This window comes from Scyliorhinus torazame, chromosome 1, assembly GCF_047496885.1.
Source record: "Scyliorhinus torazame isolate Kashiwa2021f chromosome 1, sScyTor2.1, whole genome shotgun sequence".
NCBI lineage: Eukaryota > Metazoa > Chordata > Chondrichthyes > Carcharhiniformes > Scyliorhinidae > Scyliorhinus > Scyliorhinus torazame.
Window position 1 is genome coordinate 166,406,395 of NC_092707.1, and position 16,447 is coordinate 166,422,841.

The 16,447-nt window shown below is 42.7% G+C and overlaps 1 protein-coding gene across 2 annotated transcripts in view; it reads left to right on the top strand.

Annotated features, from left to right (window-relative positions):
* Positions 1–16,447, top strand: part of runx3 (RUNX family transcription factor 3) — a 197,267-nt gene that overhangs the window by 159,852 nt on the left and 20,968 nt on the right. For both annotated transcript variants that reach the window (XM_072501108.1, XM_072501109.1), the window contains one exon: positions 6,754–6,927. In XM_072501108.1, the coding sequence (XP_072357209.1) occupies positions 6,754–6,927 (174 nt within the window). The remainder of the gene's footprint in view (positions 1–6,753; positions 6,928–16,447) is intronic.

Below are 16,447 nucleotides of genomic sequence, written 5' to 3' on the forward strand. Positions count from 1 at the left end.
CTGACTAAAGGCAGTCCAAATCTCTCAGACTTCAGCAGCTGACATCCTTCTGCCAACTGGATGCCAGCCAGCCTATTTCCCTTTAAATGGATATTTTCTTTACGCCTTTAGAGGCAGCCAATTCATCACAAGTGTAATATAACCTTAAGAAATATGAATTATTGTAGTGTTGGAATGATTCTTTTTTTTCTTGCCCTGTATTTGTTAAAGCTGGTTTAAAAAGAAATTCTGAAAGAAGCACAGACACTTTGGCTTTGGGCGGGTTTCTTTTTTAAAAGTTGACATTTGGAACATTGTGGGGAGTAGACAGTAGCTGCAGTGTTTCAGCAGAACAGAGTAGAGCCAAGGCAAAGACTTGGCGTGACTGGATCCCTTTCCAAATGGCGCAAGCAAGCCAACTTCAAACATGTGAATAATAATCTATCTGTGACTGCCGCTGTTAGTCGCTAGAAGAGTCTGTTCCCTCCTAAATATTTCTCTGGCTGTTTATGCTCTATCTTGTGGCTTTTGCGTGTGTTCAAATATAAGATGGGCACCTGTGTTTGGAGTTTTCTTTTAAAACTGAGCTTTAACTGAAAACTCCCCTGAATAAAAATATAAACCAAAGCCCTAATGGTGACGAGGTATGAAAATTGCCAGATTCAAGGGTGTGCCTGTTCACATATCATTAAATTTTGGCAATAGGAATTAGAAAACCCATTTTTCTGACTGGTAAGCGTCAACAGCCTATTGCTGCCTTACCAATATTACCTCATCCCTATTTTGGGTGAAGTTGCTCTTCCTCAGTGCTGGAAGTGTCAGAACTGAGCTGTCTTCTATTTTAAATTAGGGAACAAGAAATGAGCTCAATACTTTTCTTCTTATGGGGCAGGAGGTTCTCCTTACTGAAGGGCAAGTAGTTGATAGCCCACTGGCTCTTTGTCAGGATGATTTAAAAAATGCAGCTTTCTTCCAATTGTGGACCAAATAGCAATGGTTGCTGTAATTTCAGAAGTTTTGTCATCTTGTTGAAACCTCAGAGTGTATAGAGCAGGGTGGAGTCTTACAGGCATTTGATTGGCAATGAAGCCACCATGAAATGGAGTGCTGCAATTCCACATGGTGATGTCTCAATCTCAGCTGAATGATTAGGAGGAGAGGTCCAATAAAGGCAGGGAATTTCCCCGCAGGTATTTGGTTTATCAGCTCCCCCCGCCACAGCTCTGTCTTATTACTATTCCACCTACACACTGGAAGACTGTTGGTGTTGATGTTGTTGAATTGAGCATCCTGCAGGTGGTGGCTCTGTTTTGTAATGGTTTGTCTTGCAAGTTGCATCTCCATGTAGAATTTTTGAGGATTACATACGGAGTGAAGGGCCAGTTAGCATTGCTCAGTGAAACGGAATGAGAAAAAATGATGGCCAGGGCTATCGATTTGATGTTGTAGTCAATTCCCATGGCAATTCTGACTTTCCAAAACTGTCCACCTCAGAGTGCATTTTCATTGGTCAATCCTGTCTTTGTTAACTAGATGTCACTTACCCTGCCGAAGCCTAATTTTCCAGAATGAAAGAATAAAGACAATTAAAACCAAATATGACCTACATTGCTATGTTACAACACAGCGATGAATGGGTTAACTTGGAGATTGGGCTCATTGCCTATATTTTCTACTGTTCTTTCTATGTTCAGTAATTCCTGTTAAAGACTGTAGGACCTGGGTCTGCAAGACTGAATTGCCTTCATGCTGGCTATGAACAAAATGCACCCGCCTTCTCAAAACAGTCATTGCCATGGTGTTGAGCTCGCCGTTTATTCTGGGAGCTGGAGAACCTGTCACAGGGGATACAAAATTAAATACACTTCAAATTTCAACATTATGATTCAAGATAAAGCGAAGGGTTCACACGGAGACATAAGATAAGTACAGAGACGCTATTCAGGAAATTGAATGCTGCCGGCTTCGAGCCATGTGATTATTGATAATAATACTCGCATTTATATAATATCTTGTTAGGTTGGAAAGTTTCAAAGCGCTTGACTCAGTGATTTACTTTGAAGTGCCGGAACAGTTACATGGGCAAAAGCTGTATCCATCTTGTCTGAGCAATATCCCACAAATAACTAAAACTTCCACCAGCCTCCACATTCAAAGGATCTTTTTTTATTCTTTTATGGGATGTAATTGCCCTTGAACTGAGTCACTGGCCAACTTTGCCATTTCCTCCACCTCCGACACGATACTACCACCAAACACATTTTCCCCTCGTCAGCATTCCAAAGAGACCGTTCCCCCGGCGACTACCCTGATCCACTCTTCTATCACCCCCGCCCCACTCATCTCTTTTCCCATGCAACTGTAGGAGGTGAAAAACCTGCCCTTTTATCTCTTCTCTCCTCACCGTTCAAGGACCCAAACACTCCTTCCAGTTAAGCAGCGATTTCCTTGGACTTCCTTCAACTTCGTTTGCTTTGTCCACGGCTCAAAAGGCTGTCGTCTCCACATTGGGCAGGCCAAATGCAAATTGGGTGACGGCTCTGTGGAACTCGACTAATCAGTCTGCAAGCATGACCCCAGGTTTCTGTTTGTCTGCCATTTTAATTCACTGCCTTGCTCTCGCATTCCCATTTCTGTCCCTAACCTGCTGCAAATGTCCCAGTGAAGCTCAAAGCAAACTCAAGGAAATGACACCTCGTCTTCTGAATAGGCACTTTACAGCCTTTGGGACTCAACATTGAGTTCAGCAATTTCAGACCATGAACTCTTGTCTGCTGTTTTGATTTTTTTTTTGCCATGTGCCGGTCTCAATCCTGTTTTCCATGCTTTTGCTTTCACACAGTGTTCAAAGTTCTGCCATTCACACACACTCTGGATAAATGCTTTGTTTCTTTACTGCATCCATTACCACTCCCTTCGCCTTTTCTTCCATGACAACTTTGTCATTTAATCTCTCCCACCTATCCCAGACTGAGATCTCTCCCACCTATCCTACCCGGGATGGCACGGTAGCACAGTGGTTAGCACAGTTGCTTCATAGCTCCAGGGTCCCAGGTTCGATTCCCGGCTTGGGTCACTGTCTGTTCTCCCCGTGTCTGCGTGGGTTTCTGAATTCTCACTCTGTATACCCGAACAGGCGCCGGAGTGTGGCGACTAGATTAGGAGCTTTTCACAGTAACTTCATTGCAGTGTTAATGTAAGCCGACTTGTGACAATAAAGATTATTAAATTAAAGACCTTCCCTTTTGATCTCCCGCCTTGGTGATATAAAACCCATCACATTTCTAACTCCTTTCAGCTCTAAAGAATCATCGGGCAGGGTTTATTGACCACCCCACCATATATTTTTCGGCAGTGAAGGTGGCCCCCCACAGCACGATCTACCGACACCTACGTTGTCAACAGGATTTCCCGGTGACAGCACCTTTCGTCGCCAGGAAACCCGTGAATAGCCGGTAAATCCCACCCATCATTTTCAACTCTCAACAATAACTCCGCTTCTTTCTCCACAGATGCTGCCAGACCTTCTGAGCATTTCTAGCACTTTTTGTTTTTATTTCAGATTTCCAGCATCTGCAGTATTTAGCTTTTATTTTACTATACATGAAATAATAGATTGAGCTACTTAATCTATACATTTAGTGATAAACTTTATGATCACTGGATTAATGCGGCTTTGCTGTCTCCAATAAGAAATATGTTTTCTTAAATGGATACAAGATATTTTAAATTATTCCTTGCTTAGCCAAATCGGAATTGAAACTATGCTTTAATTGCCAATGTATTAAGCAGCACAGGCTAGGATTAGTTGTAAATACTTAATTTCATCTCTTGCCCGAACTGATTCCTCGGCACATTAATTAGCAATTAACACATTCCTTCAATTGTTCCGTTGCTTAATCTCATAACCAGTAGGATGGGCAGGAAAGTACAGTGACTTTCAAGTAGATTACTTGAAGGCTGTTTGTGAAACTTTTGATTGCAGCAACTGGGCAGATTTACAATATAAGAAATTTCAAAGAGATTTTTAGCGCTTTTCATCTCTCGGCTGCATACAGCTAAGATCTGGCTTTGGTAAACGCTGGTCGTGGTGTGATGATTTGTCTGCTTTCTGAGCATGTTAAAAAATAGGCATCATTGCACAATGGGTCGAAAATGAATTTGAATGACAACTTTTGCTGCATGCTGTAGTGTAGCAACAAGAGCAGCAGATGCATGGGAACACCCAAATAAAAGCAAAATACTACAGATGCTGGAAATCTGACAGACAAGCTGAAAATGCTGGAGAAACCCACAGGTTTGGCAGCATTTGGGGAGAGAGAAACAAGTTAACGTTTCGAGTCCGTTTGACTTGTCTTCAGACTCTTCTTAAAAACCCAACTGCGTCCTTCTTCCAGGGGAAAGAACCTACCATCCCTCCCCAGTCCGGCCTACCTGGGGGTCCAGTCCCACCTGTGGGTTCAGTCCCCCGTTACACAATTGATTCCAGAGTGGGCTAGCAAGCAAATCAATTGTGAAACCAATTTCTGTGAAACAGCCAATTCTGACTACCATCTTATTAGAAGGCCTTCTAAGGGCAACAGGCCTGAGCAAAAAATGTGACCGTGACCATCTAATCACAACCTAAGAAGAAACAAAGTCCACAGTGGAATAAATACATTCGCACTGCTCCCACGCAGATTGGTAATTATAATCAACCTAGAATAGGTAAGCTTCAAAAATGCCATCTAATTTGTGCTGGGAGGTAGGGGTTGCAGTGGTTACTTACCCTGGGCCCTAATGGGGTAGATTTTGCGGGAGGCATTCAAAGCTGGAAAATGAGTGCTAAACCATTACAACTACCAGCTGCTGGCTAGATATCAGGCGCTTGGGTTTCTGTAACATGGGAAGAGCTGTGGAAATCCAGGAAAAATCAGGTCAAAGTTTACCGACAATTCTAACGTCAGTACCTTGGGGTTTTAAAAATTCTTTTACAGGGTGCAGACATCGCTGGCTAAGCCAGGATTTATTGCCCATATCCCTAACTGCCCTCAAGAAGGTGGTGGTGAGCCGCCTTCTTGAACCGCTGCAGTCCATGTGGTGTAGGTACACCCACAGTGATGTTAGGAAGGAGGTTCCAGGATTTTGACCTAGTTACAGTGAAGGAACAGCGATATAGTTTGTGCTATCGCTTCTCAACTGTGGCGAGATATCTCAGAATGTTTTCATCTGGAACTGAAGGGATACAAAACTCAGTTTGGCCCCTCCTGTACTGACATGTTGCACAAACATATCCTTCAACTAACATCTGTACAGATGACACTGCACTTGTGCAGGTGACAATTATAAAATGGAACTAGGAAAATTTAAGAAATTTTGTGTAAGTTTCTTCTGGTTCAGAATAAAGCTTGCAATACTGAGTAAGTTTAGAAATTGAATAAACGGAGCAAATGATTCCTAGGAGAGTATCTAAATCGCCATTATGCTGATTGAATTTATCACTTTTAACAGATTTTATTTCATGAAGCCAATGATATTCAGTAGATATCGAGATGTAATGCTAATCGCAATGCCTAACTCCAGCAGGATTTGTGGCAGTGCGCAGGGTAATGTACAAAGTTATGAAACGTTAATTAGTTCAAAACAAGGGAGGTGGTTCGGGAAGCACACCTTAATTCTCCCACAAGGTTTTGTCAGCCTTAATTGCATATGTTTTGTCAATTCTCTACTAGACCAGCAGGTGGAGTTATTTGTTAATGCTGTCCTGCCAGTTCTCTATCACATAAGAGATATGGGTGAAATTCAGGGACAGCCATTGCGGAGCGGAGGGACGCCCTCATCCACAACGTGGGCCGCAGACTGAAGCCTAGCCTCCTGAACACTGCCTGGGAGGTGGTGGCAGAGGCAGCCAGTGCTGCCAATCTCACCCGGATTTCGGGGCCTGAATCGATTGTGCCCGCGGCCGTTTCACACTGTCCTGAAACGCGACACATTCACGACAGTGCGGACACTCTGCCTCAATATCAGAGAATCCCGTTGCCTGTATCCCATGTACATTTGCCTGCTTTATAAGTCTCCCATGTGGGACCATGTCAAAGGCTTTGCTGAAATCCATGTAAACCACATCAACTGTACTACCTGTCACCTAGTCAGAAAATTGAATGAAAATTGTTAGGCATGACCTCCCTCTGACAAAGCCATGCTGACTATTCCCGATCAAACCTTGCCTCTCCAAGTGCAGGTAGATTCTCTCCTTCAGAATTTTCTGCCATAGTTTCCCTCCCGCTGACGTGAGACTCACTGGTTTGCAGTTCCCTGGCTTATCCCTGGCGTATCAGACGCCCGATTCTCTGCCTGATAAAGATTTGCATTTGTGGCATCACGAGTAGAGAATTTTGCCCAACTGTATTCAAAAGAATGGATATGGTGAAGTAGCCATTTTGAATGAAAGACTGGACAGAGTTCACTTGTCACATACTGCAAAAGGAAGCCAATCCTTCCAAAAGATGGTAAGATAATGTAAGATGTGCATGTATTGTCCAAATCTGGATAAGAAAGTGTCTGCCTTGTATGTCTTTAACTTTTACTGCGAAGGATGTGAATTGACTTGCATCTCCCCAACTCCTCCTTCTGGCTATTATAAAGATTTATTTTTGCCTTCACAAAAAATTTGTACAGCAGCAGGCTTAATGCTAAAAGAAGGTTAACTGGCAAAGGCTAACAGTAGTGTGGATGATCATGAGGAAACAGCAAAAAGTCTAAAACGTTTTAATGCAATATGATGTTTTATTGCAGGGCACAGACAAAAGCTTGAAGACCAAACAAAACCTGGCACACTTTTCTCGGATCGTCTGAGCGAATTGGAACGATACCGTCAGACAGCTATGAGGGTTGGTCCATCAACGCCCAGCCCTCGACCTCTGGGTGTGCCCACCCACTTCAGCCCACAAACTCAAACACAGATGCAGGGTGAGTGGAACATAAATGTTTGGGAACAATTCCGGGATATCCAGTCAAGAAGTAAAACATTTCCACACAATGATGCATCACAATTAATATCAGGGGGAAGCATGCTCACAAGTTACAATGAACACTTCTTTTTGTTATGAGAAACTTTCAACGTTCTTGTGCCTTAAGTTCAAGCTTTCTTCCTCTATCCAGGTCCACTATTTTCAGCGTAACTTAATCCATGCTCAGATTCACATTGACTTCTTGTGACAACATTTGATCCGACTTTGCAGAATCTGTGTAAAAAATACTTCTGCTCAGTGTAGAACCGGACTATGTGCAATATTTGTAAAGGGCTGCAGTTAAGTATAGCAGGTGACAGCAGTGTAGAGCCCTCTAGAGTACATTGTCCCGATCAGACTTCAGAGAAGTGGCTACTGAACTGAACAACAGCACACAGCATCGCTAAAACTATGCACAGTAAACCCATTTTTCTGGCTCTCGCATTATACGTCAGCACTATATCGCACATTATTGATCTTTGGTAGGAAAACAATTGTACAGCTCTACTGTCAGATCTGGCTAACATATACAATGCATGGTTTTCTGATTATTCGAGAACACAAAATATCTTCATTCCAATGCCACATCTACTGTAACCCGTGTTCATGTTACAAAGAGAGGTTTACTGCAGCACAGTGACATTTGCATTGTACCTGTTCAAAGTTATTTCCCAAACACTTGAACAATAGTTTGAGTAATATTCTGGCGTCAATAAGCTTTGGTAGTCCAAAGGAACAAACATTTCAACACCTTTGTAGAACATACAGTGCAGAAGGAGGCTATTCGGCCCATCGAGTCTGCACCCACACACTTAAGCCCTCACTTCCACCCTATCCCCGTAACCCAATAACCCCTCCTAACGTTTTTGGTCACTAAGGGCAATTTATCATGGCCAATCCACCTAACCTGCACATGTTTGGACTGTGGGAGGAAACCGGAGCACCCGGAGGAAACACATGCAGACACGGGGAGAACATGCAGACTCCGCACAGACAGTCACCCAGCGGGGAATTGAACCTGGGACCCTGGTGCTGTGAAGCCACAGTGCTATCCATTTGTGCTACTGTGCTACCTATTGATAGTTTCTATCCTGTACACATGTAGTTGCTTTTTGTCAATTAAAAAGTCCCATTTTAGCACATCAAAGCAAAACAATTTAGGAATGCAAGTCTTTTTCTTCCGTTTTGCACTCACTCTTCACAAACATGAATCAAAAAAAAAAAATTCATCCCCCTTGAAAAGGAATTTCCATTTAGAAATTAGCAAAGTATTTTGGCGTATGACCTTGTGAAAAATGACAGATAGTATTAAGAGGTAATGTCAAAAAATGAGATATAATTCAGAATTGGCATGGAGATGCATGGCCTGGTCAATGTAGGTGGACAGGCGTCTAATCTAAACATAGAATTAAACAAAAACAGCTCCTCCATTTAAGACCATAAAGGCAGAGGAATAGAAGTAGGCTATTCGCCCCATCGGGTCTGCTCTGCCATTCAATGAGATCATGATTGATCTGATGTGATAATCCTCAACTCCACTTTCTCGCCTTATCTTCCTAACCCTTGATTCACTTACCAATCCTCCAGAAATCAAGGACCCTCTTTTAGTCCAAGCATGCAAACTAGAATCTACAATCTCCCATTTAATGAACTATTTTGGCCTAAAACAATTTGACAACCCAATCCTGTAGCCACAGTTCTCTCAGATTCAAGATAATTTGTCATCTTTTTGGACCGGAAAGAATAACTTCTTCGTTTTGGTATTTTATTGGACAGGTTACCTGCCAGTGCCACTTTTACTGTCATATGCAAATATTGTGATGGTTTAATGACACAAATAACATTGGTGTGTATACATGTCACTGTATGTTTCAAACTAAACTGAAAAGCAGTCGCAATGGCCACTTGTGGTTGGTTATTATATAATTCCTGCCATTAGCTGGTTTTCATGCAGAGGGCTCAATATTCCTTATGTGTCCATCGGCGCCCAGCCCTCGACCCCTGGGTGTGCCCACCCACTTCAGCCCACAAACTTAAACACAGATGCAGGATGAGTGACAGATAAATATACTTTTGGGAACAACTCTTGGAAATCCAATCAAGAAGTAAAATATTTCCATGCAATGATGTATCATAAAATCAATTAATGTCAGGAGGAAGCATGGTCACAAGTTACTTAATTATAAAGTTCAAAATTTCCTGGAGGAATAAGCTAAGCAGCATTAATGGGCTTATGGGATAGTGTAAGATCTTGAGATCTATTTGCAATGGAATGCTTGCTTGACTACTCATGCCCTGTCCACGCTGCTGCTCTTATACTGCCAGTAAAATACTCCCACGCATGCATTTTTACTTAACGACAAACACACCCACTTTAGTGCACTTCCAGTCAAAACAATTAGGCTGGAAGGTGGAGATCAGACCAATTTATTTTTACATAAAAAAACAAACACCCAGCATTTCTTCGGTGGAGCAATACAAACCCAAAATGGAAAGAGGAAAAAGGTTTTTCAAATAAACCCAACCAAACAGGCTAAAATGCACCTTTATGAGGAGGCAGGGAGTGCTGACATATTCACCCCATTCAACCCTTCTTCTGTAATGTTATGAAAGTAAAAATCACCGTAAAAACATCGTAATGTGACTTCAAATTTTATATAAGTAGGAACAAAGAAAATCAAATAATTGTCGTCTGTTGTGGTTCTTAACATAGAACACCTGCTTTCACACTAACTGGATGTAAGTTAAAATCCTTTGTCTGCCTAATATTCAAATCTCTCTGCCACGTGTTCCAAGTGTGTTTTCTTAATCAATTCGCTAGAACATATCCTATAAGGGAATTGAAAAAATTGAACAAGCTTCTTGCCACGTGACCATAGAGCAGAATTGATAGTGATCATGGAGAAGTGAGCTGTATATAAATAATCCTACCACCCACTGTCCTGGAGACAGGTGACTCTGATCATAAATAAAGGAAACAAAGTAAAGGGGGTGCGGTGGGAGGGGGAGTTAAGTGTTATATATTTTATATCTCAGAGCAACGCAGATCTGACGCCAGTTCTATGTGTGCAACAGTTTTTATGCACAGCACTTTAAAATGTCTACCCCGTGCTTCCAGCTCTTTCTACCATCTCTTTACTTTTCTCTCAGTTCACATCTAGGCTTAACCAATCAAGTACAGTGAGCATGAATCAGTTGCGAAACTCACATAATCAAACGCATCACAACTAAACATAGCCATTAAAGTTGCACAATAAAATCTTCTGGGGTGGGGAGGAGAATGTAGATTGTTTCCATTATCTGTAACCTGATCTGATCGATCTCCAAAGAACAACAAAAATTTCAGGAACTACACAGTGTTCTGTTTAGATGATGGCCGGAGTTCTCCGGTTGTTGGGATTCTCTGTTCCTGCCGGCAACGCACCCCTCCCCCTCCCCACAGGTTTCCCAATGGCATGGGGTGGTTTCAATGGGAAATCCCATTGGCAAGTGGTGAGAGTAGAGAATCCCGCTGACAGTGAACAGCACATCGCCGAGAAACACACGGCTGGGGGACCAGAGAATCCAGCCTGATATCTTCAGAACTCCATACTGTTCTGGTTACTGAGACAGGGAGACAGTAAAAAGCACTGGAATGGAGCCTTGAGATTGATCTCCAGTGTCATAGGACTGAGTCATGAGGAAAAAGAATAGGAACTTGTGCATTTTGGTCTTAAACAAATTGCCCTTAAAGGCATATAAGCTGATACATGATATCGAAAAATATATTTCAAAGTAAACCATGACATTAGGACAGGGGACACAAAATTCAAAACAGTCAGCAAGTTCCTTTTGCTGCAAAGAATGGTCACACGGATTAGAAATATGTGTCGGATAGTGAAATGGAAAACCTTGGAATCTTTTAGGGAGCAATTGGGTGCTATGATAAAATGAGCTTCAATGGGTCAAATAGGCTTCTTCACCTTTGTGGAACTTGCGACTTTATGCTTCAGTTTGAAACAGATAATAAATAATTGCTGTCAACCTATGCAGTTAGGATATTTATATTGTGTTTCCTTGTTCATCATTTTAACAGAGATGAGAATCTCAGCTTGTTGACAAAGGTCAACAGCTGCTTTAAGACGATGGGCAGAGGGATTGTCCATTCATATTGTCAAAAGTAATTTGTGGCCTTGATGGATTTCATTTTAAATGGCGGAGAGAGTTTTAGGTGTTGTCCCCAAAACAAAAATACAAACAGTCTGGAGTTGTGGAAACTCAAGAGAACAGTCAGGTGTTTTGGCATAGGACTGTGATCTTATTACGAAACAGACCACAAGGATTGCAACTCATAATAGTGATTACGTTACACGCAACTCCAATGAGACAGGAATTAAATTGTCAGACCATTTGAGCCATATTCCACAAATCCAATATCAGGGTTCCTTCCCTGATTTTTTTGGTTCGATCTTGGGCTGAATTCTCCGCCGTTAGGATGCTCCGTTTTGCCAGCAGCCCGGGGTTTCCCGATGGCGTGGGGCTGCCCCCACACCCATTGACCAGCCGAAGAAATAGAGAATCCTGACAGGGTGCTGAACCAGAAATCTGGCACGGCGGGACGGAGAAACCTTCCCACTGTTTCTGTTATTATTTATGCTTTCTTCTCCCCCTGGAGTAACAAAGCATCTCTAAAGAACATTGCACCCATTTTCAGGGTCTTTTGAGGTCTGAATGTGGTTACAGCATGGCTAGTTATCATGAGCTTGGCATATTTTCATATTGTCAGAGCTATTTTCAGCAAGTAAACAATGCTGAAAGCCATTAGCACCAATAGTCTGGATCTGACTACCCTACTGGACTTCATACAGCACTGTTCTGCCTCAATGCAGGTAACGCCTCTCACAAAAGAATACATGAAATTAGATAGACAGACAGATAGACAGGCAGATCAATTATCTATTTATGAAGTACATTTTATGACCTCAGGAGAGCCCAAAGCACTGGTTTCCCCTCCAAGTCTCTCATCAACCTGACTTGGAAATATATCACCATTCCTTCACTCTCTGAGTCAAAATTCTGGAGCTCCCTCCTTAACAGCACTGTGGGTGTACATACACCACATGGACTGCAGTGGTTCAAGAAGTCAGCTCAGCACCACTTTCTCAAGGGCAATTTGGGATTGCCAATGAATGTTGGCCTGGCCAGCAATGCTCACATCCTTGAATGAATGAAAAAAAAATCAGTGAAGTACTTTTGACATGTGATCACTGTTGTAGCATTGGAAAGATCATTTTACACACAGCTAGCTCACATAAACGCAAAGAGGTAAGTGACTACATCATATACTTTAGTGGTGTTAGTTGGCTGGAACACTGGGGAGAATCCGCCTGCTCTTAGTTGAAAAACTGCGATGGAATTTTTAAAACCCGCTTGAGAGGGAGAGGCAGGGCTTTGATTTAACACCTCACTGAAAGACAGCACCTCACCCAACAGATACTGTTGCAATCACTCAGTTTTGCAGTCGAGGGTCCGCTGGGTAAGTCAAAACACTAGAATGGGTCTTGAACCCACAGCCCTCTTACTCAGAAGCAAGTGCCTCTGGGGTAAGCAGGCTGATATTTGAGGTGATACCTGTGGTGATATGCATCACTGTGAGTACACAAGGGGTTAATGTAAATACACGTGGACTAAATAGACACTAGAGGGAGCACCAGAGGAATGACACACAGATTTTCAACCAATAGGTCAGTAAGATAGGACACGACCAATGGGCATTCACGATACACACAGAGGTGACACTACCACAGGGGGGCATTACACCAACCCATATATAAGGACACAGCACACATGATCTTCCTCTTTCCAGTGGAGACACTCAGTGTGTACACAGGGTTGATTTGAAACACATCACACCCACCACGTGGATTGTAGCAGACTGGTTCGTCAGTCTGAGTAGCTATAGCAGGATTAACAGGAGAGCCGAATCCAAGTAGGAGAATCGTTAACAGTAATAAATGTGTTAAAGCTATCTCCAAGTCTGAACCTTCCTTTGTCAGAGTGCACATCAAGAAATCAGCTTATGCTACGTCAAGAGCATAACAAAACAATACCAAGAACATCCAGTTCCACCAAAAAAATTGTAAGAAGTCTTACAACACCAGGTTAAAGTCCAACGGGTTTGTTTCAAATCACTAGCTTTGAGGAAGGAGCAGTGCTCCGAAAGCTAGTGATTTGAAACAAACCTGTTGGACTTTAACCTGGTGTTGTATGACTTCTTACTGTTCTCATCACAGTACAACGCCGGCATCTCCACATCATATCTACCAAAAAAATAGTCACAGCAAAGGATGTAATAAGTGCAGCACACAAAGTCAATGGAATTGGGAAGTTTTATTCTAGACTGTTCCAATATGCAACATCTCCACACTATGGGCGCGATTCCCGCGGGGCACCAAAGGCCTTTCCCGCCAGCTGGCGGGGCGGAAATCAGTCCGGCGCGGCCCTAGCCCCTCAAGGTAAGGGCTCGGCCCCTCAAGATGTGGAGAATTCCGCACCTTTGGGGCGGCGCGATGCCGGACTGATTTGCGCCGCTTTTGACGCCGGTCGGCGGACACCGCGCCGATTACGGAGAATTCCGCCCTATATTGATTCTCTCATTCAGAACTTGGTTTACTGTCTGATTACGCAGTTTTAATTGATTCTGTATGAAAAGGCTGCTTGGAACAAAATCAAATCAAATGGAACCCATCGGAAAATAAAAATGAACACAGCAGCCTAAGCTGAAGCTGGGACTAGCTCCTACCCCATTAGATACTTTGTTTGGTCACTCAGAATAATGACTGCCGATGGCATTGATAATTGAGTGCAGTTCCCTTAAATTACTTTGCCAAACAAATGAATATATCTGCTACCAAGGGAACCTGTGGAGAGTGATTTATTTGCAATTGTATAGAAATCTGCTCCAGCACTGTGCAGATACCCAACTACAGGAGAGCAGGGTCAACTGGCTAAGTGGCGAGGGCTGGGGGGACTGGTGGGGGGTGGGCAGGGAATGGTCGGGGGGGCACTATTTGGCAGGTCGGGTACGCGCACGGCCGGCGCCATGTATTACGGCGCGTCCGCTGCAGGTCAACAGTGTGCACATGCAGGGCCATGGACCTGGCCATTCTCCCGGCATCTATATCGTGGGAGCCGGGAGTTTTACTCGGCGCGGCTTCTCGCCCCTCACCTGTCGCAGGATTGGTGAGGGTTCGGCGCCGATTTTGCCGTCGTAAAATGCCGCAGTCCTTATCCAAAATGGTGAATCCTGCCCAATATATCAAAATCCGATCTTACAATATAATACACTCAAAATAAACTTTAATGGTACATGTCCATAATTTCTGAAAATACAATATGATCAAACCAACATCAATAATGTCTAAAAAATTAACATTTTGGGGTTTATATTTGTTTTTACTGTAATCACAATTAAATCATATATGACTAATACTTCAGAATAATTTACATTTCAACAAATGTTTTCCTTAACACCAGTTATCCGTTTAACAAAAATATCTTTTGGCAAGAAATAATGAAAACTACTGGGTTTTTTTTCTTTCTCCCTCCTACATACTTTCAGTTAACCTATAAGACCTATTTCTCTTTCTATCTGGGTATCTCCCTGTATTTCTATTAACTTGACTCTGCTCACTCAATATCTCTGACAGTGTCAAATCTGAACTTTGACTTTGATTACTAACTCCACATAATGATTGGAATTGTGACAGTGACTATTTGTCTTCATCAAAGACCCTTACTCATTTTGCTCTTCTGATGGATTCTCTTTCAATTTCCTCTTGGCTTTCACGTTCTTTCTGACTTTGACTTTGGAATGTAGGAGGAATTTGTAGGCGGTATTTTATGCTCTCCCTTTGTCACATTTCTAATTTCAAACAAATGATGTACACACCACTGATGGAAACTTTCTCCAATCTCCACTAGACAAGTGAATGCACCTAGTCTCTTTGAAACAACTCCAATTGCATACTCCAATCACATACTTCTTATCAGCTCAGGTTTTTAACCATGACCTTCTGACCACTGAACTCTCTAAGTTTCATACCTGGTGTATCATGACTCCTCCGCACTTTGTCTTCCTTTGCCAGTGATATCAGGCTTAAACAAATTAAACCCTGTCCTGGAAGTGTGTTTAAAAACTAACTTGTAAGGTAAGCAATATTTTGTAGACTGTGGGTCATTTTGTAAATGAACAGAAAACTGTTTAGGTTGTGTCAAAGAGAATCATGGGAATTACTATTCGGCTTGTCACCTCTTCACAATCTATGCACTTGTTTCTACAATGCTATTTGATGGTTGGTGATATGGTGGTACTAGAGTGTGTTTGACTCCATTCTTACTCAGGAATATTTCAACTCTGTTGACGTAAACTGTGGACCATTATCTGGCACTCAACATCCCTGGCAACCCATACATTTGTAAATCAACTTCTCAAAACCTCAATACTTTTGCCACTTGTGGTATTGGCCATAGACTTAACATTTAACCACATGTTATAGCTATCAACCAAAACAAAGTATTCATTCCCTTGTAGCTCAAAGAAATCAACATGTTCTCACTCCCATAGTCTTTTTCGTATTTGACCATGGAATGAAAGAAACCTCGATTGGATTATTTCTCATTCCGAGACACACCTTCATAACTTTTCACCAATTCTTCACTTACTGCCTCTAACTGCGCATAAGGCACTGGCCTAGCCTAGCCTTGCCTTGCAAAAACATTGGCTGTGCATTTATTTTGATTTTGGCCTTGTGATGCCTAACTTTATCAGATGATCTTCCTTGCTGAAAGACGACTTGGTGTTCACTTAGCACGTTCTCAACATCAAAGTGGCTTCAAGAGGATTTTGACAGACTTAGTGAACATGTGGAAAAATGTGAGGTTATCCACTTTGGTAGGAGGAACAGATGCACAGAGAATTTCTTAAATGGTAAAACACTAGAAATTGTAGATATACAAGGGGACCTGGGTGCCCTCATCAATAAGTCACTGAAGGCTGACATGCCAATGCAGCAAGCAATTAGGAAGGCTCATGGAATGTTAGCCTTTAGTGCAAGAGGCTGTGAAGTCTTGCTGCAATTGTATAGAACCTTGGTTAGGCCACACCTGAAGTACTGTGTGCAGTTTTGGTGTCCTTGCATTAGGAAAACTGTTGCTCGGAATTCTCCGGTCGTTGTGATTCACTTTTCCCGATGGCAGTGCACACCCGCCCACAGGTTTCCCAGCGACGTGGGGTGGATTCAATGGGTAAATCCATTTACAAGCGGCGGGAAGATAGAATCCCGTCGCCAGCGAGCGGCGCACCTCCGAGTAAAACGCAGCGGGGGGGGGAACGGAGAATCCAGCTCATTATTCTCATAGAGGGAATGCAACAAAGGTTCACCAGACTTGTTACTGGGATGGCGGGGCTGTCCTGTGAAGAGAGGTTGGGGAAACGGCCT